The sequence below is a fragment of the Giraffa tippelskirchi genome, chromosome 6 (assembly GCF_054371585.1).
Source record: "Giraffa tippelskirchi isolate mGirTip1 chromosome 6, T2T-mGirTip1v1.2.pri, whole genome shotgun sequence".
Taxonomy (NCBI): domain Eukaryota; kingdom Metazoa; phylum Chordata; class Mammalia; order Artiodactyla; family Giraffidae; genus Giraffa; species Giraffa tippelskirchi.
The window spans coordinates 44,219,550-44,244,391 of record NC_137280.1 but is presented as its reverse complement, the minus strand read 5'-3'; the positions used below and the strand labels follow the sequence as shown (position 1 = coordinate 44,244,391).

General features: G+C 40.6%; 1 protein-coding gene across 34 annotated transcripts in view; it reads right to left on the bottom strand.

Annotated features, from left to right (window-relative positions):
- The window catches only part of NCOA2 (nuclear receptor coactivator 2), a 428,580-nt gene that overhangs the window by 72,616 nt on the left and 331,122 nt on the right, over positions 1–24,842 (bottom strand). For 27 of the 34 annotated variants that reach the window (XR_014057045.1, XR_014057046.1, XR_014057048.1 and 24 more), the window contains one exon: positions 22,404–22,576. Coding sequence is in view for 20 of the 34 variants with exons in the window: in XM_081501778.1 (XP_081357904.1) it covers positions 22,404–22,576 (173 nt within the window). In the remaining 14 variants the exon portion in view is untranslated. Of the gene's footprint in view, positions 1–18,673; positions 18,797–22,403; positions 22,577–24,842 lie in introns of those variants that run through there. The other 7 variants (XR_014057047.1, XM_081501798.1, XM_081501799.1 and 4 more) reach the window with 1 other exon arrangement.

The following is a 24,842-nucleotide window of genomic DNA, read 5'->3' as shown; positions in this document are numbered from 1 at the left end:
CTGACAGGGAATTCCTTGGCGGTCCAGTGGTTAAGACTTGGCACTTTCACTGTGGTGGGCCCAGGTTCCATCCTTGGTCAGGGAACTAAGACCCTGCAAGCCATATGTGATGTGGTGCCCCACCCCCTCAAAAACCCCCCAAAGTTTGACAATTTTGTTCTCTAACAAAGCTTATGGAAAAGTTTGAGCTACAACTGAAAGATACACACACAGTGAGTGCCATGGCTATTCCCATGGGGAAAAAAAATCCTGGGGAGGTTATCACAACCATCTGTACAGGCGATGGCATATATAAAAATTAACTAATTATAAATACGAAGAAGACATAATAGGAATTAACTTACTCCCTATCAAATTTACTGGTTTAAATTAGCTTCAAATTAATTTTTGTTTTACATGTATTAGCTGTGAGAGAGAACTTTCCCTTACCACTCTACAACCCTTCAAATGATGAAATAAAACCTTCATTAGATGTACTCTTCCTATTTTCACTTTTAATTACCCTGCTTACAATTTCAATTGCTGCATGATTTAGTATGATACTGTCATCAAGACTTCAGTAAAGTTCTACCCAATGGCATTTGGAAATAGGTTTTACTGTCAACACAGATGAACAGTTTGAATTCCAGAAACCTGTTTTTGGAAATCTTGCCTGCCAGGTGACGGCTAACAGTCAGGCAGAGAGAGTGGCTGATAATGATACACGTGACAACTGGGCAGGTCCAGTGTTGAGAACTGCAGCAAGAGCAGACCCAGCCTTCTGTAGACTGAAAGCCTGGACCAGAAGGTGAGCTGTTCTCATGCCAACTGTAATTCACCTGCCTCTGAACTGGCAGAGGCAATATACTGTTTTCGATGTGCGTTTTCAAAAAAATTTTTTAACAGCATCAATGGACAGTGGGTTTCCCAGAGACTCGAATGGTGGCAGTTATTAGGGCTGTATTGCCAAGGAAAATATTTGGCTACATGTGGGGTTTCCTGAGAACAAGTTAGTACATGACCTCAATCTTTTTCCCAGCTTATCATAATGCTGTGAGGCGGTGCTGATTCAGCAAAGCAATCCATAATCGCTTGCAAAATGCCCCTGCCTCCCAGAGATGTTATGAGGCTTAATAAGATACTGTATGTGAAGCATTCTGAGAGCCACAGAAGAAAGGCGCTAAGTAATAATATTATTCTGCATTTATAATTACAAGCAGTCTTACAAAGGCAAGAATCCAATAAACCTGTTTACAAATTACAAATAAAGACGACATTAAATAACAGAATATAAAGGACTGTATAACAAAGAAAAATGTGAAATCAGGCATGTCTAAGAAAGGGAACAGACAGACTTCATCAGGCTAAGTCAAGTGGAAAGGAACAGGAATTGACAAGTTTGTGCTAAAAGAAAATTACACCCCTTTGTGATAAAATAGAAATTGAATCAGAAACTTACAAGAATGTATTTTATTGAAGTTATCTTGAGACATGGCTTGTTAACGAATTAAATTTAGTATCATTTCTATGGCTTTTCTACCAATAAATTTAAATTAAAAAAAATCAATGTCAGTATTAAGAATAATAAAATCTCTTCAGTTATCTGTGGTAACACCAAAACATAAATTTTCACTCTCACTGGGAGAAAACATGAGTACTCTACCAAATGTAAATGTCCTTCCTTTTTAAATATTAAAATAAGATGCCTTCCCCTCCCACCCCAACAGCATTAGTCTCTTAGAATGAAAACATTTGTTTTCTGTCTTTCTGGCTCAGCCCAAGCAAGGGAACATGACACAAGAAGATCCACTTTGACGAGGGTATTTCTAAAACAGCAGGCCAGGCACTGATGGGTCCTTGGGTGTCACTACCTTTACTGGACAGGACTGATGCCTTCTTGATCCTGGGTCCCAGTTGTTATTTACTCCAAGAAATCTTCCTGGAATCTCAGGGGAGCCAATTTTTGTTTTTACACTCTGTTCCTCCAAAACACAGCCGTAATATCACTTACTATTTCATACTGAAATCATCTGATTTGATGTGGATCACCTCATAATTCTCCTGAGGCTGTGGAGTCCTTGAGCCAGGGGGTGTATTTTACATTTTTGTATCCCCATCACTTTGCATGGTCTGTGCTAACCCATGTAGACACTCAGCAGGAGTTTACCTGATTCATGGTCTGGAGAAAGCAATGCAAGAAGAGCTCAGGTGGTCTGGGCAGGTTTGAGGGATCAGCTCCAAGCACACAGATGGTTGAAGGCATTTTAGTTTTTAATTTTTCTTTGTAATTTTGTTTTCAAGAAAGCAGTATTTCATGTTTTTAAGGGAAACATAAACACGGTATTAGATGGTGAGTTTGCAAAGATAAAAAAGACAAGCCTTGTGCCACCGTGCATGCTTGAGGCGCTGCCATGGTGTAGCCGAGTGCTGAAATAGGGTGAGTAGATTGTCTCTTTAAAGTGTTGTGGATTTAGGCAATAAAAGAAAAATGAAATTTATAAATTTGTCAGTATGAGGAGGTTTTTTTATTTACTTAGCTAGAAGACTAAGTTTATTTGGAGAGTAAAGTTTAGGATACAGCATTGATCCAGATGCTGAATGAAGAGAAACTAATTATCGAAGATGTTACTAATGCCTTCATCACAGACTGAGCATGGCAAGAGCTGATATACTTAACTCAAAATAAACATTCATCAACATACCAGGAACAATGCGCACACCTCAGGATGTTAACAGGGCCTAATTAGTTCTCTGAAGTGTAGCAACCCAAAAGAATTTTGGAAAATAAAAATGTGAAGGTTAATGATCTTTCATATTATTCCCCCCAGGATAAACCCAATTGCCAAGGAAATTACAGGTCTCAAAAATACAAGCTGAGAGCATACACTACAGGAATAAAAATAAAGCTTTCAAAATTTCCAAGTAAACCTACTGGGTGAAGTTAAGAGAAAAACCTACAATCACCTGATTACAAAGTGAAGTCCATCTATAAGATGGGTTATGTATCTGTCCTTTTTAAGAAAAGCACGGGTCACTGAGTTAGAAGTGTAGCTAAAATACATGAATGTCTGGATCTTTCCTCTTACTTACCCTAATATGAAAACCAGGAGCTCAATTTGAAAACCTCAATTCCCAAAGAGGAGAATTAAGTACATGGAAAGAACCAAAGGGGCTCCTCAGACCAGTGTATGAAAGAGAAGCAATGTTAAAGAAATTAGCATAATCAACTTACATATATAGTATTGTGACTCCTCACAAGAATATCTAATATCAGGTCTTTATAGATCCTGACATTGGATTCATAATCTTTCAGGTTCATGATGACTACCTCCCCCATCCCTACCCTGAGGGTTAATTTGAAAAAAAAATTAACTGCTCATAATTTGTAATTTTCTAAAATATGAAAACAGCTTCATTGTGTCCTGTAGGCAACAAATGGGCAGTGAGTGTAATCTTACAGTTCTAAGTAACTACAGTATTGAGAGGGGCTTCCCAGGTGGCTCCCTTGTGGTTTCCCACGTGGCTCACCAGGTAAAGAACCCGCCTCTAATATGGGAGACCTGGGTTTGATCCCTGGGCTGGGAAGATCCCCTGGAGAAGAAAATGGCAACCCATTCCAGTATTTTTGCATGGGAAATCCCATAAACAGAGGAGCCTGGCAGGCAACAGTCCATGGGGTTGCAAAGAGTCGGGACATACTAAACAACAACAACTATATTGAGAAGATGGTTATTGAAGGTAAAACTGTTATGGCTTTGAAGCCACTAAGTAGAGACTAAAACTGCAGCTGTCTACATGTTCAGTTGGGTAATGTCAATCTATCAATAATACTTCAGTACTCACCTCTGCAAGTGCACAGGGGGCTTCACTCCCATTTCTTAGCACCTCCATTTAGAATATTTCCTCTGAAATACTGACAAGCCATACTTCAATTCTTTGTGTAACTTAAGATTCACTATTTACCTATGAGGTCTCTGTCTCGTTAAATAGAATTTAAGAGAAGGGAAAGAAGAGAGAAGGACAGACAGATATAAGTGGAATGGTATGGAAGTTCGGGGAACCCACAAGTACCTCCTGTGAGATCGAAAGAGATAAACTTAGGGTTTTTCTAAAGACAAGATGAAATTGGGAAGAGAGACAAAGCTTGAAATAGAGCTTCATGTATATTTCAGAGAACATCTGGAACACAATTTATTATGAGTTTTAAAGACTTCCTGAAAGTTTGTGACTTTTCCTTTGCTATTTTCACTTTATCTGTTTCGCTAGCTAAATAATTCCAGAACTGAACATTTGCTTCAAAGACAAGAATTGCACATAAAGACCTGAATTTTGTGCTGCAGTAGATCAAGGGAGAGGAAAAAAAAAAAATCCCAGGAGAAATAAAGAGAGTGGTTAAAAGAAGAAATGGAATGGGAAGCAGGTGAAAAGAAGGAAAGAAAGATAACCTTGGCCCAGAGCCTCTGGTTTACTCTGCCAGCGTGAGCTCCTGGATTTCAGGCTTATACACCCTTAGGTCACCCTCCCCATTACCAGGGTCTTGCCTTTTTGGGACTTTCTCCTCTCACAGGAGTCTTGGCATGTGGAAGCCTGGAGGGGGAGGAGTCTAGGAGACCCTACCAAGGCAGAAAGGAAGGAAGGGGCAACCCTGTTCCAGGCCTCTGGAAATCCAGGATCCACCCAGGAAATACATGCATGTGTTGACTGATTTGCCACTATAGTACCCTTCAGTTTGTAAAACACACTGGGCTTCCCAGGTGGCACAGTGGTAAAAACTCTGCCTACCAATGCAGGAGACACAGTTTTGATCCCCTGGAGTAGGAAATGGCAACTCACTCCGATATTCTTGCCTGGAAAATGTCATGGACTCCTCAGAGGAGCCTGGCGGGCTATAGTCCATGGGGTCACAAAGAGTGGGACACGAGTGAGCAACTAAGTGCACACACACACACACACACACACACACACACACAGTGGTGGGGTAAGAGGGGGTCATTTTTTTTTTTATCAACAGTAACGTCCATAGAGTCTCACCAGATGATTATCTATACTTGAAATGACATATAACAGAAAGAAAAGGTTACAATAAACTTAGTAATACTTCTAGAAGAAACTGCATCCTATTTATCACTACAACATCCCTATAAACCTCACCTACTGAAACATGGCTCTTTATATTAAGAAGTATCCTAGTTAGAAGCAGTAGGTTATAATAGGCATTATGGAACTGGTCCAGGAATCTCTTCACCAAACTGTATTGTTTTGATGGAAAAATATCCTCTATTCCAAGCAATAAACTTACAAATAAACCTTAGGGGGTGGGGAATGGTTTTTAAAATTGAAAATTCTCTGTCTTTCTTAAGAAACCATGGCAAGAAGGAAAAAAAAAAAAAGGACTCATTCAGTCACAAGGTAAATACATTCATATAATAAAAGACAAAAGGTATCTCTTTCACTTCTGACAATTTTGGTTCTCTAACAATATTCCAAATAAAATATACTATATGTTATTTTTTTCTCTAATCTGACATAAAGGATCTATAAATCGAAGATAGTCTATCAAAAGGAAAAAAGTTCTTAAGAGAAGGTGAACTTGATTTTGGGGGTGGTAGAGAACACTCATGTCTATTCCAGTAGGGTTTGCTTTTCTGTTTTCCCTTTCCCTTTTCTCCTTCTATCACTATAGTAAGACATATAAAAACTTTGAATCTGTCAAAATGGTAGAATGCATATACCTGTCTGATGTATACAGTCTTAAATAAAAAGGATCATCAGTCTACTGAGAAGTACTTCAGGTCTCAAGAAATAGAAGCTACAGATTCCCCCGGACAGCTCAGGAATTCTGCCCTGTCCCCGACCTGCCTCTAATGGGAGTGAAAGCTATCTCAGTTATGAACTTAGGTGAAGAAGCACCACGCTGAATGTCAACATTATTTATTTCATTTTTCTTCCAAAAGATAAGATGTCTTATTTCCAAGACTGACAGGCCCAAAAGGAACCTAACTCTATCACAGGTGATCGTGGTTCTAATATTCTTAAGAGCAGGATGCAAGTCCATTTTAATGAACAATTTTTGTCTTCTGGGTACAACTTTCTATGTGACTATGTTTGAAATGGGGCTTTCTTTTGCTCAAAATGACAGGAATGAGACAGGAATGGCAATCTAAAGTGCTATGTCTAAATATCTGAAATCTAATAAAACCCATTTTCCAGGGGAAAGTTGGCACTGCACATTCTTCCTTTTCAGAACCCAAGTTAAAACACCTCTATGTAGTCTTGAATACAGTGAGGTTCCCATGTGAAACGTAGCCCTCATGGCCAGTTCCTTCATATTACTTCCGGTCAGTAATGAGGTGAGTATGGGGATGGTCCCAACGACTGTCAGTAAAATCTGTTTTGTTCCCAATATACTCCCTGAAATGGGAGTGGACAGCTGAACAGGTCAAAAGTGCTGTTTCTCTAGAGATTTTTTGTTGTTTACTTGCTGAGTCATGTCCAACTCTTTTGTGACCCCATGGACTGTAGCCCACCAGGCTCCTCTGTCCACAGGATTCTCCAGGCAAGAATACTGAGTGGACTGCCATGCCCTCCTCCAGGGGATCTTCCCAACCCAGGGACTGAACCTGCATCTCCTGCGGTTCCTGCATTGGCAGGCAGATCTCTAGAGGTTACACTGTACAAACAAGATGAACAGAGAAAACGAGGAACATTCTCTCTGACACAGTAATTCCTCATCTGCTCACATCAGGGTACAAAATGAATGCTTTAGGAAAAAAAAGAGCTTGATATCCAATTTTCTGGCTAAATACCAAGAAGTCTTTTTTGGCCTAGACAGCAATTTTCTATTTTCTTGGGATCTTTTATCAATTTTTTTTTTTCCCTGACAGGAAAAGCAGAGCTGCCTTGAATGTGTATATCATCTTCTGAAACAGGAATCTGTAAAAAAAAATTCTTCCTAGGAGCTAAGCCCCAGTGTCTCAGTATATCTTAAATTCAATGGATAATATGCTTACCCAATTCTCTCATAACAACTCCTTCCAAACGGCAGAAGAAAGTGAGTAAACAGTGGGGCAACAAATTCATTCTATTTGGCTCCACTGGGAATACTGGGTGTCACACCCAGTATCAGCTCAGTACACCCAGCTCAGTACACCCAGCTCAGTAGAGATCTGGATTTCAATTCTAGTCAAAACACTTGCACTTAAACTCTAGGTTCCCTTCTATAAAATGGGGTTAATGATAAACCTGCCCTACAGGGTGCTGCACGCATGAACTGGGATGATGATGTGAGTAAACAACTGCCCAGCACAGTCAGCACCCCACACGACACGTGTAAGCTCTCATTTTCACTATGGACACTGACCCTTTGGCTTTTGACCTAGTATAGGTTATAAACTTTGCTAGTATCTAGAGAAAGATCTGTTTTGTAGGGCCCGAAGCTGATACAATTAGAGGAAGGGACTCTCTTTAAGAATACAAAATTAGGGGACTTCCTTGGTGGCTCAGAGGATAGGAATCGGACTGCCAATGCAGGAGACATGGGTTTGATCCCTGGTCTGGGAAGATTCCACATGGCACGGAGCAACTAAGCCCGTGTGCCACCACCACTGAAGTCTGCACACCCTAGAGCCACAAGAGAAGCCATCGGAGTGAGAAGCCTGTGTACCACAACCAAGGGTAGCCCCCGAAAACCTGCACAGCAACGAAGACCCAGCACAGCCAAAAATAAAATAAAGTCAAAGAATGCAAAATTAAGTATGATTCTCATTCTTCTTTATAGAGAATGAGAAGAGAAACAGCAGATGCTAGAGCTCTGCAGAAGATTTAGACTTCTTCTTTGGACATCTCTTTAGGTGATTATCTGAAGTGCTTAGGAAAAAGCTCTTCCTGAAGCAAATGTAGTTTCCCCATCAAGAACCTCACCTCACGGGGATCAGTGCAGGAAGAGGCTCTGAACCTTAAGTTTCATTAGCTTAGTGGTAATTTTGCCTTTGAAAGTATACAATGTAAATTCACAACATATTTCCTATACATAAATTTTAAAATGTATTTATTTTGTTGCTCTGTGCAGTATGTGGGATCCCAGTTCTTGGACTAGGGATCAAACCTGTGCCGCCCGCAATGGAAGCACAGAGTCTTAATCACTGGACCACCAGAGAAATCCCAATATTTCCTCTATTTTTTACGTCATTCATCTGCCTCTTCAAAAAATGTGAATTCTCTGGATACAGAGCAACAGTATTCAGAAAGTTTTCACATCTATGAGAAATTCTTTTCATGGGTCAACAACACCTTAGCATCTTTTTCTTTGCATCCATTTTGATATTGAGATAACTAGAAAATGACAATATAGAAATAAGTTATTTATCAGTAATTAAAGAAGCCTGGTTAGAAACGTACAATGTTCAGAACATATAGGAACCTGGACTGGAGGCACTTACAACCTAGAATGGCTGCCTATTGTTACAGTTCCTCAGTTTACAATGCCTCATGCCCTTGACTGCAGTCCCCATAAGATTTCAGATATTTAACAAAATCACACCTAATCCCCAATCATCAAAATCTCTTCTGTGAATAATTCATGATAAAACTGCCCTGAAGGGAGCATCCCTGGTGGCTCAGTGGTAAAGAATCCACCTGCCAACGTGAGAGACACGGGTTCGGTCCCTGGTCTGGGAAGATCCCACATACTGCAGGGCAGCTGAGCCCCTGCACCACAGCACGGCCAAAAATAAATAAATAAATAACATTATTTAAAAAAAAAACAAACAAAACTGCCCTGAAAGATCCAGGAGCATCTATTATAAATCTTCATTTTGGCTTTGAGAGTGTTGCTTTTGGAGTTTCCCTGTAGGTCAACATTTCCTCTCATAATAAACAAAGGCAAAGTTAAAGACCTGCCCACCATTCTCAGAGGGAGGTATGGGACACAGTATGTATGGATATATTTATACAACATGCTTTTAACATTGCTAAAGAAAAAAATAGAGTAACTTTTTATTATTTCCCTCATGGAAGAGTCAATACACTCTTGGAGATCAAAAGAAGTTTTATTTCTTACCTTCTCTGTTTATCCCAGTCTCTCATATCTATATTCACCTATCTATCATAGCGCTTACTGACTTGCTATAATCATTTCTTCTTTTTTTTAATAATCACTTCTCCTTTTGCTTAGATCCAAATGCCAGCTTTATCATGTAATGAATGTAGGCACCGCTCTCACTCTAGGCTGAATTCCCAATCAGGGAGAAGGAATACATTTGCTGAGGACAAGGTACTCTAAAAAGGCCTGAATGATTTCTTTATGAATGAGTCCCTAGATGGTGGGAACAGTGTTGTGCTTCTCTTTCTACCTCTGATGACTTGCATAGCATGTGGCACGTAGAAGATATCCAGATATAATTATTGAGTTAATAAGAGCTCATCAGGCTTAAGTACAATTGTGGCATGGTCCCTGGTCATTTCCAGACTACACCACTGGAATTTATTTCATGCAATGCTATTTCAAACAGTCACAGTAGTTTAATGATGAAGGTCCTGACTTGCCTTCTTTTCTTCCACTAGTCTACTCATACTTTCTTGAAGCATATGAAGAAAATCTGAATTTCTTGTTGCTTTCACATATTCTCTAAACCTTAGTTTTTGTCAATTATTAATATAAACACTTATTAAATATCTCTTACTTTCAAAGATATAAAAATGAATAAGCTGAGAATTCCCTGGTGGTCCAGTGGTTGGGACTTGGTGCTTTTACTGTCGAGGATCTGGGTTTGATCGTTGGTTGGAGAACTAAGATCCCACAAGCTGTGCTACCAGGCCAGAAAAAAAGAACACTCTCCCCACCCCCACCAAAACAATAACAAAAACCTCAACACGCTCTGGTTCTTCCATCAAAAAGTTTACATGGTCATAGGGATTTCTTTTGTTTTTGTTTTTTTAAGTTTAAATGATTGTATTACATGCCAAAATGAAATAAATATTTGCAGGAAATCAGTATTGGTACCAATGGGGATGGAATCATAGAAGACAGAGAGACAGAAATGAGTTAAGGTGAGAAAAGATAAATTAGTTGCTCTAATAAATTTATTAGAATAAAAACGGGAAAACTAAGGGGTAGAGGTATCACAGGATATGGTGAGGACCTGACAGAGATGACTGGCTGCATATGGTGAACAGGGAGAGGAGAAGGTCAATATGACCAGGACCCAGGTGTCTAGCCTAGGTAAGCACAAAACAGGTGATGATGACATGCCCTGAGACTGAGCGCAGGAGATCGGACACACCATTCCTATAAGGAGGCAGAGGGGAAAAGCAGTTGTTTGAAATCTGGGGTGCCCAAGGGTGATGCCTGACAGGAAGTTGAAAATCTGGGTGACGAGGGACTGAATGGCGAACTATGGGGAGTGGGGACTGGCCAAGACCCTCACTGGGCATCTGTGCAATGACAGGTGTGGCAAGGGCCAGGACGGACAGCTGACAGGATGTAGCAGAGATGTGAGGCTGAAGGATGGAAGTAAGTAAAAGTGATGAAGGAAGGGGTTTAGTTGGGAACAGAAAGAAGGCCAAGGGTTTGAAGAGGAAGAAAAGCCAGGGAATGAGCATGAATAGAGTACAGACCCAAAGCAGAAGTGTTTTCAGGACAGCTGGTCAACAGTGAGACAGCTACTGAGGAGCACACTTAAAAGTAAAAATTTTATGTTATGTATGAAAGTGTTAGTTGCTCAGTTGTGTCTGACTCTTTGCGGCCTCATGGACTGTTGCCACCAGGCTCTTCTGTCCATGGAATTTCTCAGGGAAGGATACTGGAGCAGGTTGTCATTTCCTTCTCTAGGGGATCTTCCTGACTCAGGGATCAAACCCACATCTCTTGCATCTCCTGCACTGGAAGGCAGAGTCTTGACCACTGTGCCACCTGAGAAGCCATTAATCATCAGGGAAATGTAATTCAAAATCACAGTGAGATGTTACCTCACACCCAGGAGCATGGCCACTATCAAAAAACCAGAGAATAGAAACTGTTGGTGAGGATGTAGAAACTGGAATGCTTCTTCACTGTTGGGATGATTATAAAATGGTGCAGACACTATGGAAAAGACTATTATGGGTCCTCAGAAAATTAAAAACAGAAATACTGTACGACACAGCAACCCCACTGCTGGATATATATTCAAAAGTATCAAAAACAAGGTCTTGAAGATTTCTTTGCGTACTCATGTTCACAGTAGCATTATTCACAATGGCCAAGATGTGGAAGGAAACTTAATGTTCACTGATGGATGAACGGGTAAAAAAATGTGGTAAATACATACAGTGGAGTATTATTCGGCCTTTTCAAAGATCTTATCATATGATACAGCATGGATGGACCTTGAGGATATTATGCTAAGTTCAACAAGTCAATCACAAAGAGACCAACACTACAGGATTCCACTTACATGTGGTATCTAGTCAAAGTTAGAGAAACAGAAAGTAGAAGGTGGTTGCCAGAAGTTGCAGGGAGGAGAAATGGTGAGCAGATCAATGGGAAAAGCATTTCCATCATGCAAGATGAAAAATGTCTAGGTCTTTTGTACAACAGTGTGCATACAATTGAAAATACAATAATGTACACTTGAACTGTTAAGAGGGTAAAATTATGATGTATATATAGTTTTTGCCACAGTTAAAAACTCACCAAACTAGAAAATAAGTCTTCTTGGGAGGACCAATTAAAATAGTTGCCTGTAGAATAATTTATTACTGGATAGTTCATCTCAGTCTGAAAACTAGCTGAACCTGCAGTACACAAAGACAGTCACAACTCCCTCTTTCTCGTTCTACCAGTACAACAGGTTGGGAAAACAAACCAAAACCAAAACACAAAAAACCACAGAAAAATTTTTAAAGCCTAAACCAACCAGAGAATGACAACAATATAAAGAATAGCCAAACAGTGGCAGTTATGCTATTTTTAATCTATTCCTATATTAAAATCACTTTTAATTCAACTTATATGCAGAGTACATCATGCAAAATGCCAGGCTGGATGAAGCACAAGCTGGAATCAAGATTGCCGGGAGAAATATCAATAACCTCAGATATGCAGGTGATACCACCTACATGGCAGAAAGCGAAGAAGAACTAAAGAGCCTCTTAATGAACGTGAAAGAGGAGAGTGAAAAAGCTGGCTTAAAACTCAACATTCAGAAAACTAAGATCATGGCATCTGGTCCCATCACTTCATGGCAAAAAGATGGAGAAACAATGGAAACAGTGAGAGACTTAATTTTCTTGGGCTACAAAATCATTGTAGATGGTGACTGCAGCCATGAAATTAAAAGACGCTTGCTCCTTGGAAGAAAAGCCATGACCAAACTATACAGCATATTAAAAAGCAGAGACATTACTTTGCCAACAAAGGTCTGTCTAGTCAAGGCTATGGTTTTTCCAGTAGTCATGTATGGATGTGAGAGTTGGACATAAAGAAAGCTGAGCGTGGAAGAATTGATGCTTTTGAACTGTGGTGTTGGAGAAGACTCTTGAGAGTCCCTTGGACTGCAAGGAGATCCAACCAGTCTATCCTAAAGGAGATCACTCCTGAATATTCATTAGAAGGACTGATGCTGAAGCTGAAACTCCAATACTTTGGCCACCTGATGCAAGGAAAAGACTCTGATGTTGGGAAAGATTGAAGGGGGGAGGAGAAGGGGACAACAGAGGATGAGATGGTTGGATGGCATCACCAACTCAATGGATATGAGTTTGAGCAAGCTCCAGGAGTTGGTGATGGACAGGGAAACCTGGCATGCTGCAGTCTGTGGGATCACAGAGAGTCAGACATGACTGAGCAACTGAACTGAAAATCACTACACATAAATTCAATTGGGGAAGAAAAAGAAAAGCCCACAAGAAGCCTTGTCAGAATAAGATGAGATAGAACAAGTGATGATATGAGATTCAAATCTATACTGGCCAGGAATTAGGAAGTTCTTCATAAGACATGGGCCCTGAAGAATGAAAACAGTAGGACTCTAAAGGGAGTAGACACAAACAGGGAAAGGGAGGCAGTCCAGGAAGAGAGGAGAGTCTGAATGATACAAACACAAAAAACCAAAAAAAAAAAACCCAACAAAAAACCCCCCACCAAGGATGTGTTAGCAACAGTCAGCACTCTAGCGTAGGCATCTTAGGGAGGACTTACTGATGACAGGGAAGGCAGGTATGTGGTACTGGACAAGAGCAGTCAGACATGGGTGCTGGTGAAGGGGCCACTGGATGTCCTCTCACTCCTCCTCGCTGTGCTCTACCCACCCCACCCCAGTGGCCTATCAATGTGGGCAGTGGGCAACTGGCCAACAAGGAAGAGGGGGAGAAGCGTTCCAGGCAGGAGGCACAGAGGCCACGAAATATATGCATGGACGGAGCCAGCACACGTCTTCTAGAAGGGGATGCAAGTTCAGGCGGTTGTGGGATGGAGCACAGAAGCATACAGCTTGGTGCGCACACATCACAGGGGGACCTGGGTGTGGTGGTGAGGGTCTTCCTTTGCACTCTGTCATAGTCTCCTGGCAGCTGTTAAAGTTGCGACAGAAGGATCAAGCTGGCGTCCCTTCAGGGGGGTGGGGGTTCAGCAAGTATCTTTAGCTGATTCTCATGGAGGAAAGGTCGGGTATTGCTCCCTCGGGCACAGTGGGAGATATCACTGTTCCCAAGCCCTGCGGTACCAGGGCTAGGGGCGATGGTGTGCTGATGCACCTCCTATGGGCCAGTCAGGGGAGGGCTGACATGGGCAGGGTTGGGGGGCTGATGCTCAGCCCAAGGGTCCTTACCTATGTGCCCACAGCTTCTGAATGACGCTGTGCCTTTAGGCCATCAAGGGCAATGCAGTAAGAACTATAAAATTTTATATGTAAAAATGTTTCGGACTTCCCTGGTGGCTCAGTGGTAAAGAATTCAATGCAAGGGATGCGGGTTTGATCCCTTGTCCAGGAAGATCCCATATGCTGCGGGGCAACTAAGCCCGCTGCCACAAGTATTGGGCCAGTGCTCTAAAACCTGTGCTGCACAACCAGAGAAACCAGAGCAATGAGAAGCCCACGCTCCACAACTAGAGAACGGCCGCATGCAGCAACAAAGACCCAGCACAGCCGTGAACAAATCTAAAAAAAAAAAAAAAGTCTCCACCTCTGTGTCCGAACTTGTACATCTGAGTTTCTGATTGTGTTTACTACCCTGCTCTGTCTGCCAGGCTCTCTGCTGGTGTTTGTGGGTCTCTCTCGCTGCCTTTCTATCTGTTGTTTTCTGCCTGTCACTTCCTCCTGGCTCCTTCTAGGTCCCCTCCACAAGTTATAAAAATATATGAAAAGCTTTTTAAAAAAAATATTGTTTCCCGTTACATACGAATGAGACATTTTATAGTTCTCGTACTTTCATTAATTTTTATTCTTGTTGTTGCTTTATTAATTATGAGCTTTCTACACCCCACCCACTGGACTCAGCAGCATTTTAAAAAAAAGGGACTTCCCTCAGAGTCCAGTGGTTAAGACTTTGCCTTCCAATGCAGGGGGAGCGAGTTCAATCCCTGGTCAGGGAACTAGAGTTTACATGCCTCAAGGCCAAAAAACCAAAACATAAAACAGAAGCAGTATTGTAACAAATTTAAAAAAAAATTAAAAACTATGTTTAACCACGTTAGAAAAATTAGCTTCTCTTCCTAGAACAGGGTATCTCGAGTGTCTGAAGACCATGGTAGGTGACATCAACAGAACTCTGCTGGAGTTGGTTAGGAATTTCTCATTTTATGTCACTTTCTCCAAATTACAAAATTGCTTCTGGTCCTGTGCTGACTGTCCCATTTGGCCCTGACCTGCCCCTTTCAGTCTCAAATCCAATCAAATGCTTTAATCCATCTTTCTGTAGGCAAACAGTCCAACATCACGCACACCCGGTGCCACAAAGGGCTCTTAGCATGCCTTTGCTCTGCTCCCTGTTGGAAAGCTTCTCTCCTTTCCTCAACCCTCACTCTCTCGTCTATTAAATCTTACACTTACAGAGAGGCCCATGTCTACTTTACTGTCTTCCTTGAAGCCTGCACCAATGTCAGTGCATACAACTAACTCCTGCTGTCCCTTTGTGGTCCACAGCTGCTTGTGTACAAGCTGATTTCCCTCCAAATGAGTGAATGATCCAAGGAAAAGAACCAAGTACTTATCGACTGTCGGATTCCCCGTTAGTGAGTAACATTATATCCTGCATATAGTATTTACTCAGTAAAAATTTTATGGAATAAATGTTTGTTCTGGAATGAAATCAACATAGAATAGTGTCGGAATTTCTTTTCCTAACAGTGCAAGGTGAGCAAGAAAACAAGAGATGCCTGTCTTCTATTAGTGTGTGGAAGCCAGTTTAAGTCTTGAAATGAGAGCTCATGTCATAAATTGTTAAAATCCTAAAGCATTAGGGCACACTGAATTATTTAAATCCTTTTCATCTGAAAGCTGTTAAATATAAAAAAAACTTCCATATACTTAGGGAGGAGAAAAAAAAAACCTAAACCACGGAGCTCCTATGAGGAATGAAAGCAAGAATTCCAGCCAGCTCACTAATTTTAAGGATTTCACTCATAGCATGAGCCATTAACCCACATGAAATTCTGAAAGTGAATTATATGCAGATCAGTGGAAAAATCCCTGGAGGAGGAAATGGCAACTCACTCCAGTATTCTTGACTGGAGAATCCCAGGGACGGAGGAGACTGGTGGGCTGCAGTCCACAGGGTCGAAAAAGTCAGACACGACTGAAGCGACTTAGCACGCATGCACAGTGGAAAAATATTTTATCTTCATTAAGAAACTGTAACATCAAGGATATATTGTTGATCCTAGGGGTATTCTCAAACAAGGAAATAAAATTCCTTCATTTCTGGATGCATGGAAACCTGTAACAGTTTCAAGTCTTCAAGAGTAAGTTAGGGCTGGATTTGTTCCTGTGTTGAAGTAAAGAAGGAGGAAATGAACACTGCTAAGACTCTTGCCCTCTTTAGTTCTCCTTAAAGCAAGGAGAAACTGCCACTCAGGTAACAGGGACGGTGGGGAGCCACATGGTGCAGCGGGGGCAACAGAGCCTGGGGAGGGGTGCAGACAGGGTCACAGCAAGCACTAGATTTTGTTTTGCTTTTTTTTTGGCCAGGTTGCAGAGCTTGTGGGATCTTAACAAGGGATGGAACCTGGGCCCTGGCAGTGAGAGCACCGAGTCCTCGTCACCGGACCACCAGGGAATCCTCAAGTACCACATCTCTGAGCTTTGTTCCTGAATAGATAGCTTCAAAAGGTCTGTTTAAAATATCTGTGTTAAAACAAAAAGAACTAACATTGTCAGTAATAGTACTAAGGCTTAAATCTGTAATAGAGAATACATCCGAAAACAACTTGCTTCCTTATCAATACTGTGTCCTTAGCAAGAAAGCCAAGATTCATTTGGATGAGGATGCCAAGTCCAGTCCATGGAATTCTCCAAGCCAGAATACTGGAGTGGGTAGCCTTTCCCTTCCCCAGGTAAGAAGAGTAGTAACTACTGTTGAGGAAGTCTATCTGCCAAGCACGAGATTAGATCCTTTATAAACACACTGAACAGACTTTGTAACACTGATGTACAGTGACATTATCATCCCCTTTTTACAGATTAGGAAGTAAAGGCCCAGGGATGTTAGGGAATTTAGACATAGTCCTACAGTGGTGAAGAGAGAGATTGAGTTCATCTGATTTTACATATACCTCAAGCTCTTAATGAGCTTATTATATTGATGAACTTATTCTGCCAACTGGATTTGGTGCTCGCCCTGGACTATTACACAGTCTACTCTGTTGGCCCACTTTTGTGTCTGTCTGTCTGGCTTTGTCCATTTAATCATTAGCAGCATCTTTAGAAGAAATAGGATAAAAAAAGTTGACAGTTGGAATTTAAACTATATGTAGTATATATAAGAGGCCACTATTTTTTTTTTTAACTTAGAAGATATATGTTTTTTAAGTCTAGGTCTCCTATTCATTCTCTCACTGATCAAACATTAGTACCATCATCAATCCTTGCCTGGCAATCAACGACACTGATTTCAGTAGGATGGTATCTACAAGGGCACGCCCAAGAGATGCGGAGTTCACGCGCCTATCTTTCCAGGGCAGTGGATGACTCCGCTGTCACCCTAGGGTTTCATCACAGGGAACATAAGCAATGCCTGGAAGCACCACCCCAAAGTCTGATTCACAGATATCCCAGCCCTGGAAGGGATCTTATATCAGAGCCCTTCTGCTTACTCTGCCTGGTGACAGCTATTAGTTCACACCTAGGCGTCAGCTCTGAATAATTGAATTTCCATCACAAGGTCTTCATGTATTTAACATGGGGAAAAAGAAGACTGAAAGGAAAAATACAACTTCAATGGGCTCCACATTTCACTTTTACATGCTAGAATTAGGCTGCTTCTATTACTATTTCCTTGAATTTTTATATAATGAGCTTATGAATTTGACTCACCTACATTTACAATACAACCCGCACACCCCTACACCCACCAATGGTACACTGGGAAATGCTTAAAAACCAGCTCCTTGGGGATAAAATAGTAAGCATCAAAATGTTTATTATGAGTTTTACTAGTACAAAGGACGTGGAGTATATAATTTGCAAGTGATAAAATATATGATACCCTCTGTTGCAAATTCCATAGAGCCAAATGATTCTAAGAGAATGTTTGTTGACTTTTGCCAAACTCTTGCCTTATAGCTATCTTATGATTACAACTGATGAACAGATAGAGTTCTGACACAAATGTTGCTTGAAATTTTCACTTAGGTTAAAGAATAAGACAAAAGTGAAATAATGAAAATATATGGTTAAGATATTAAACACAGAAATCCAATTGTTTGTCAGTTTGTGACTTTTCTGATGAGTTGGACAATATTTTTATGTATATTTAATGTTAAAATATTAGATGTTAATTAGAGATTTGCAGTGACCACCACTGCCTAGTGTTATATTTCTATCATGTGTCTTATCACATAAGACACAAGGGCCTCTAGAGAAGAGGTAATAGTAAAATGCAGTAAAATAATTAGGAAATGAAGAGCTTTAATCTTCCTTACCTTTTTTTTTAAATAAGTCTAAACAATTTTCATTAATGGTTGTGCTTATTAACTGGTTTATAAAATTCTAAAAATTTAACAACTGGCTCTTGATGGTTGATACCAGTTGACTTCAGCACACCACTGCCCCTCAACCCTCTCTTAAAATACTCATTTTTTATGCTATGCTCAATTGTAGGGGAAATTTACATGTAAGAAGCAATCCATAATCCCAATGCTCTCATACTACAATCAAAATTAAATCATTAGAATAATCACAGTGAGAAACCAGAATGACCTTTTAACAGGTTGCCTGATTCAACAAGGAATTTGCCCCCCCAAACTGAGCCTGTACAAATGCAAATTTTTGAAATATACTTTTTCATTTTTATTGCTATCCACATTCAGAAAATAATAACAAAAGGGTAAAACAAGTTTCTCCACTGTTAAATGTATTGTATCCTATATTCAAATATATGCACTAAAATGGCTTTAAATAAAAGGACAAATGTTTTCCAAATAATACAATTCAATTTAGATTATTATTTAAGAAAAATAAGAAAAAGTGTGGCTATGTTAGAGTAATAGAGGAGATATTACCTTAAAAGCCCTCCCCTGATGGCTCAGACTGCAATGCAGAATCCGCCTGCAATGCAGGACACCTAGGTTCGATCTCTGGCTCAGGAAGATTCCCAGGAGGAGGGAAGAGCTACCCACTCCAGTACTCTTGCCTGGAGAATTCCATGGACAGAGGAGCCCGGCAGGCTAGAATCCATGAGGTCACAAAGAGTTGGACTCGACTGAGCGACGTTCCCTTCACTTAGAGAGGGCAGTGGCGATGTATTATTAGCACTCTCCTCCTGTTTTGGTCACTTTATGCTTCAATTCTGTTTTTTTAAGAGCACAGGAGTCACCGAGTATTTTCCATAGAAATTTTTAAATTTAAGCTTCTAGCTAAGGAGTGTGAAATTGGACCCAGTCATCCAAAATTAAATCATTTGTATTTTTCTGTGAAATAGCAGTATTAGTCTTCCCAGTTAGGAAAAAAAGATAACTTACTACTTATGACTATTCTTTGTGAGTTATGGACGCCAGAGATTTTCACCATTTACTGGTATACCACATAGGAAGAAATACCCCGCTTCAGGACTCAAAAGCAGGGGTCATGGTTCAAGTGCAGACTCGGTGTGTGCTTGGTCTGCTGCTATGAGGCCCATGGCCACATGATGCTCTTGTAGAGCTAGCGTCTACCAAACATGGGGCTCAGGAAGTGCTTCAGACAAGGGAGGCTAACTTATTTAGGTAGCTGGTAACCTCCCCTCCAAATCCCCATCCTTTGGGCCTTTTAAAATTATCTTTCATTCTCTGCCTTTATTCCCAAGCCTATAGAATGGGGTGGAGCAGCTGATGGCTAAGCAGACTTGAGTGAAAGACCCCACCCGGCCAAGCCGAGCTGCCTAAGCTTTGGACCAGAGTGGGCTCCTTTCATGGGAGCCCGTCTTCCGGACTGTGTAGCCTTGAGTGTGGGTCTCATGCAACCCGGCTTAACCCCTCAGGACAGCGAGGGTTTTATTCATGCTACCACCTGTGACAGCAATACAAATGAAGTCTAGATGATGCGGTAAAGATGACAGTTGGATTCTATTCACATTGACTGGTAGCTGGGCGGGTGGATGCGCACAGAGAGAAGGAAGGGTTTCACTCTGTCCTTCTTGCTGCTTTTGAACGTTCGCTGGCTGCCAGCTCCTGATAAAAATTAAGGTGGTGGCACAGAGCCACACAGAGCGTCCACCTCTGGTCAGCAGAGGCCATGCTGAGTCCTCTGGCCCCCCCAAAATGTGACTTTCTTCAAATGACCCTGTAGGGGAGAGTAGGCACAACCATGTCCCCACCATTTCCCCTCTCCTTCCATCTGGAAAGGAAGAGCTCACTGTATGAGATTTGAGCATAGATGAAGGAAAAAAGGGGCTTCACAGGTGATGCTAGTGGTAAAGAACCTGCCTGCTAATGCAGGAGACGTAAGAGACATAAGGGACTACGGGTGGGTACTATGGGTGGGTTCAACCCCTGGGTTGGGAAGATCCTCTGGAGAAGGAAATGGCTAACCACTCCAGTATTCATGCCTAGAGAATCCCATGGACAGAGAAGCCTGATGGGCTACAGTCCAGGGTCGCAAAGAGTTGGACACAACTGAGCGACTTAGCACGCAGCACACACGAAGGAAAACAGATGCCTTTCTTCTGAATGTGGGAAAGATGTCTACTGAATATGTACTGAATACTGTGACAAGTACTTGCTGGGAATGTTTACACAGCTCCTTATTTCTTCAACAACCGTGCAACCTAGAGGCTGTGATTCCTAAATTCTATATGAGGAAACAGAGTAGCAGAGAGCAAAAATAATTTGCTCAGGTTCAAAAAGTTTTTAAGAGACAGAACCAGGATTCATGCCTAGCTTCCACCTGGTTTGATTCTAAGGTCCCTGCTCTTTCTAAAAAACAATATATTAAACTAGTAATAGTCTTAAACTATCAGACTGGTCGAGAAGTGAAAAGTATGCTTGGACTTTTCGTTGGGGTTTTAACTTCTGCTTTTCCTTTTCAAAACACGTTACTTTTCAAATTAATGGGAACATTATTATAAGAGGGAGACGTGACAGGGCGTTTATTGTTGCTGCTTCTTGGGTGGTTGTGGTATGCGGCCTTATGATTACACCCACAGTGAAAGTATGGCAGAGTCCCAGCGTGACACATCTTAACGTGTTTTATGGTTTGAATGGGGGAATACCAAGGTTTTGCGAAACTGTAAAACTTTGTGCAAGACCTTGATAGCAAAACACATACATATGTAACTGTTTTAAAGTGTGGAAGTTTTACCTAAAAATCTGATGTTTGAAAAAACGAACCATTCAAAATCTCCAGAAACACAAAACAAGAAACTTAGTGATTTCTTCACTACAATGATATCAGCACCTAGAAATGTGGCAACTTCAGAGCACTGTAACCTTGAACCAATTATTTCTCCTAGAAATTTTGGGACTATGATTTTATCCATTTGCTGATACCAAATTGAGATGAAACTGAGTTGTTGATAACTAGTGAATCTTAAAAGAAAAACAAGAAGAAAGAGATGAAGGCGACTAAGGCAGGCATTGAATAGACTCTCTGTGAAAGCTGACGCTACACTGATATAATTTTGATGGAGAAATCAGGAAATATTCATTTTGAGTGGGCTGGTATCAGAATCTATCTTGTGGATGCTATGTGAATGTGTGTTTCAGTTCTTAGAAGACAGAACTATACTTGTAAAATTGTTCTATATAAAACTTAGCTCAATATTATCAGTATGAAAATGGAAAATGTTATGATGAAAATATGCAAACAGGATTTTATGATGGAGGGCATCAGGCAAAGCTGCAAGCTCACGTGTAGAAACAGACATTATTTTTCTAAAATCTGCCTCTTTTAAATGCTATATAAAAAGCAGATAAAAAAAAAACCCCAATATGAACTCCAAGAGGATGCATTCAAAAACAGATGACAGGAGGTAACAGCCTCCCTGGCCCCAAAGGAAGGCAGTGTATGAACACTTCATGAGCATATATTGGCCCTGGGTGCTAAGACGCTGTTCGTACTTGTCTAATACAATTTTTTTTGGCACTACAAAGTCCGATGTGATTTTTAAAATACTATCTGTTTAAATTTTTTTCTGCAGGCAAAAATATCAAAGGAAAGAGGCAGAAAATGAGCTCGGGGGGAGGAAAAAAAACAAAGAAAGACAAGAAAAGCCCAGGAAGAAAGCTGTCATGTTCTGTGTTTCAACTTCACAAAAGAATTCTGTCTCGAGGTTGAGCCTTTCAAATCTCTTGTCATTCGGGATATGAAACTCTAATTTAGTAGCGTGGCCAGTTGAGGCTCAGACTTAAACATGCTGACGAGCTGAAACAAGAGGCGGCTCACTTCCTTACTTCTGGTTTCCATCCTTGCCTGGCTCCTCACTTGCAAATTCTGATAGTCACTCGCCTTGTGAGCTATGAAAAGATCAAGGTGGCGTGGGATCAGTGGGCACCTAATTGAGTTTTAGTAGATGAAAAGTTACATCACCCTGCCTCACCTTGGCCCCCTCCATCTTTAGGGGATTGTTGAATTTTATACAGAGCCTATTTATAAACCACTGCAAGTGATACCTGCATTCATCTTGCACTGTGACATCATCTTCTCATCAATAATTTAAGCCTAAGAAATGGATTAAAGGGACTCTGAAGGGATTTCTCACACATGAAAAAACAGAAAGCAACTCAACTCTCCGAAGTATTCATTTGGTCCTCTTACCTTGTTCTTTGATCTGACGAATTTGCTTCACAGTTTCTTTTAAGATTGCACATTTGTCAGGTTTGAAGTTAAAGTTGTCTATGTCGTTAAAATTAGCAAAAATCAGCTCTGCAAGTTCTTCGATATATTTATTTTCCTGCTCACGGTTACGTTTCTCGGTGCTCCTTTTGGGGCTATTATGAAAAAGATAATACTGTTAACTACATTCCAATACAGAGAGCAAACAAAAGTTACACGTAGAAACATGGAAGTACTTTGGGGGGAAAAATCCTGAATTTGCCCCAAATGCTACATATTTTTTGTTTGTTTTTAAATCAACCTTGTCCCAGTTGGTAATTACAAATTCAGTTATGCAATCATTTGTTCAATGTGTTTAATGTCTCCCACTCGACTGTATGCTTCACAATGACAAGGATGATCTGCCCAGCATTGTGCTTAAAGCGACACTTGGTACAAACAGGCATCAAATTTATTATTGAATAAATAAGAGTTTTAGAAATGGAAAGGAGCTCATGCTTATAAAAATTTAAGATTAAGAAAGGAAAGTTAAACTAGTTATAACAGGAATAAATAAACTTCACGGCAAAATAATGAAAATAAATCTTCATCATTTCATACACTTCTTTAGGATGTTAATAATTAAACTCAATGGTCTTTTAAGATAATGTTAAAAAAACCACAGTGAAGCTAGAAACAAAAGTGAAACTGACCCAGGGTCTCTGTTAAGTGTTCAGCTGAATGACATGCAAAAAGTAAACAAACGGTTCAAGTTTAACTCGAGTTTTAAAACGTTACTGGAAAGGAGGGAAAAGTAAAAACTGGCAAGATCTTCTCATCTGAATTTGATGAAAGAGCAAACTCAGAAGTTCCCTTTGATAATTACAGGGTGTCACTTTTTTTCTCAACTACAGCACAGAGTCCACTGGATGACATTCAAACAATATAATAAATAAGAAAAGTATACTGTTCAGAGTACCAGCTTGCTATGTTCTTAATATATAATTATTTGTATGTAATACCAATTTATAAAACTTTGTAATTTGTAGTAGATATTCATATGCTTGTATTTACATATTAGCATTATTTTCATGAACTAATAAACCTAAGACAGAACACAGTTTCTCTATTTTATAGTGATTGCATGATTTGTCCAAGATCACTCAGTGACCAGAACTGGGTTTTGCTAAGTCTCATTTTCACTCCTGGCTTCTACTTTCTTAAGTCTGGAGAAAGAAAGGCCGTGGCTGCCATGCACTTAAGAGCCAAATTCCAATTCTGGATCCTTCTACCCCTTTCACCTCCCTCCATCACCCCAGCCCCCAAATGACACATGTGTGAGAAGGGGGAGCAGGGGTGGTGGGAGCCGTGCACCCCCCAGAACCAGCAGAACACTGAAGAGAGGAGGCTCTATTTACCACCCGCCTCCTCGGCCAGGACCACGGGCTGTGAAGGCGGTTTGACAGACAGGCTGAGGCTGGCCAGGGAGGACCACAGGCTCCAGAGGGAGCACACGGGAGCTGGAGACTGGGGCTGTAGTGTGGTCCGTGGCCATTCAATCCGCTTATTTTGCTTGGCAACTAGATGGAGAAAAGGCTTTCTGCTCTTTCTCCTGCTCCCAGGGCTCTTCCCTAGTATTCCTCACTCAATCTTTCTATTGGCCATTGAATACAAGTGGCTGTTTAAATGTTAAAAGCATTTACATGATTTAAATCATCAAAAGAGTGAAGTCTCTCTTCTCTCTGTTCCCTAGTCCTCATTCCCCCAAATGGGTAACAACTCTTGTGTCTCCTAATTACCCTAAAACCATACAGATTCTTATTTTCTTTTTCTGTACAAATGGTAGGACACCATACACATTTTCTGAACCTTGCTTTTCCTCTGTAACAATATTCTTAAGAAATTGCTAAATATCAACCCATAAAGAGTGTCCTCACTCTTTTTCAGAGCTATATTGTGTGTGGATGTGTCACAGCTATTTACATAGCTCCCTACAAATGTTTAGGGTTTTCCTAATCTTTTGTGTTTATAATCAGTGTTGCAATGAGCAACCTCATACATAAGTCATTTTGCATGTGTCAACGTATATCACTGGAAAATTCCTAGAAATGGAACTGCTAGTTCAAAGAGGATATGCATTTATAATTTTAACAGAGACTACTATATTACCCCACATAGAGGTCATAACAACCCATACTTCCACCCATAATATATAACATGAATCTTGTTTTAAAAAATTATTTTATTCACTGAAGATCCTCAGTCTTTGTAATCAACTCAAAAGCAACGGGATTTAACATTTCATTTCTTGCTCTTAGAAGGAAAGAAAGAGAAAAGGAAGGGAAAAAAAGCTGGTACTTCTTGGCAGCAAACCTTCTTACTATGGGATCTCTTGTCTTTATGACATTCTAAAAGCAAAAAGGAGTTAAAATGTGAAACATT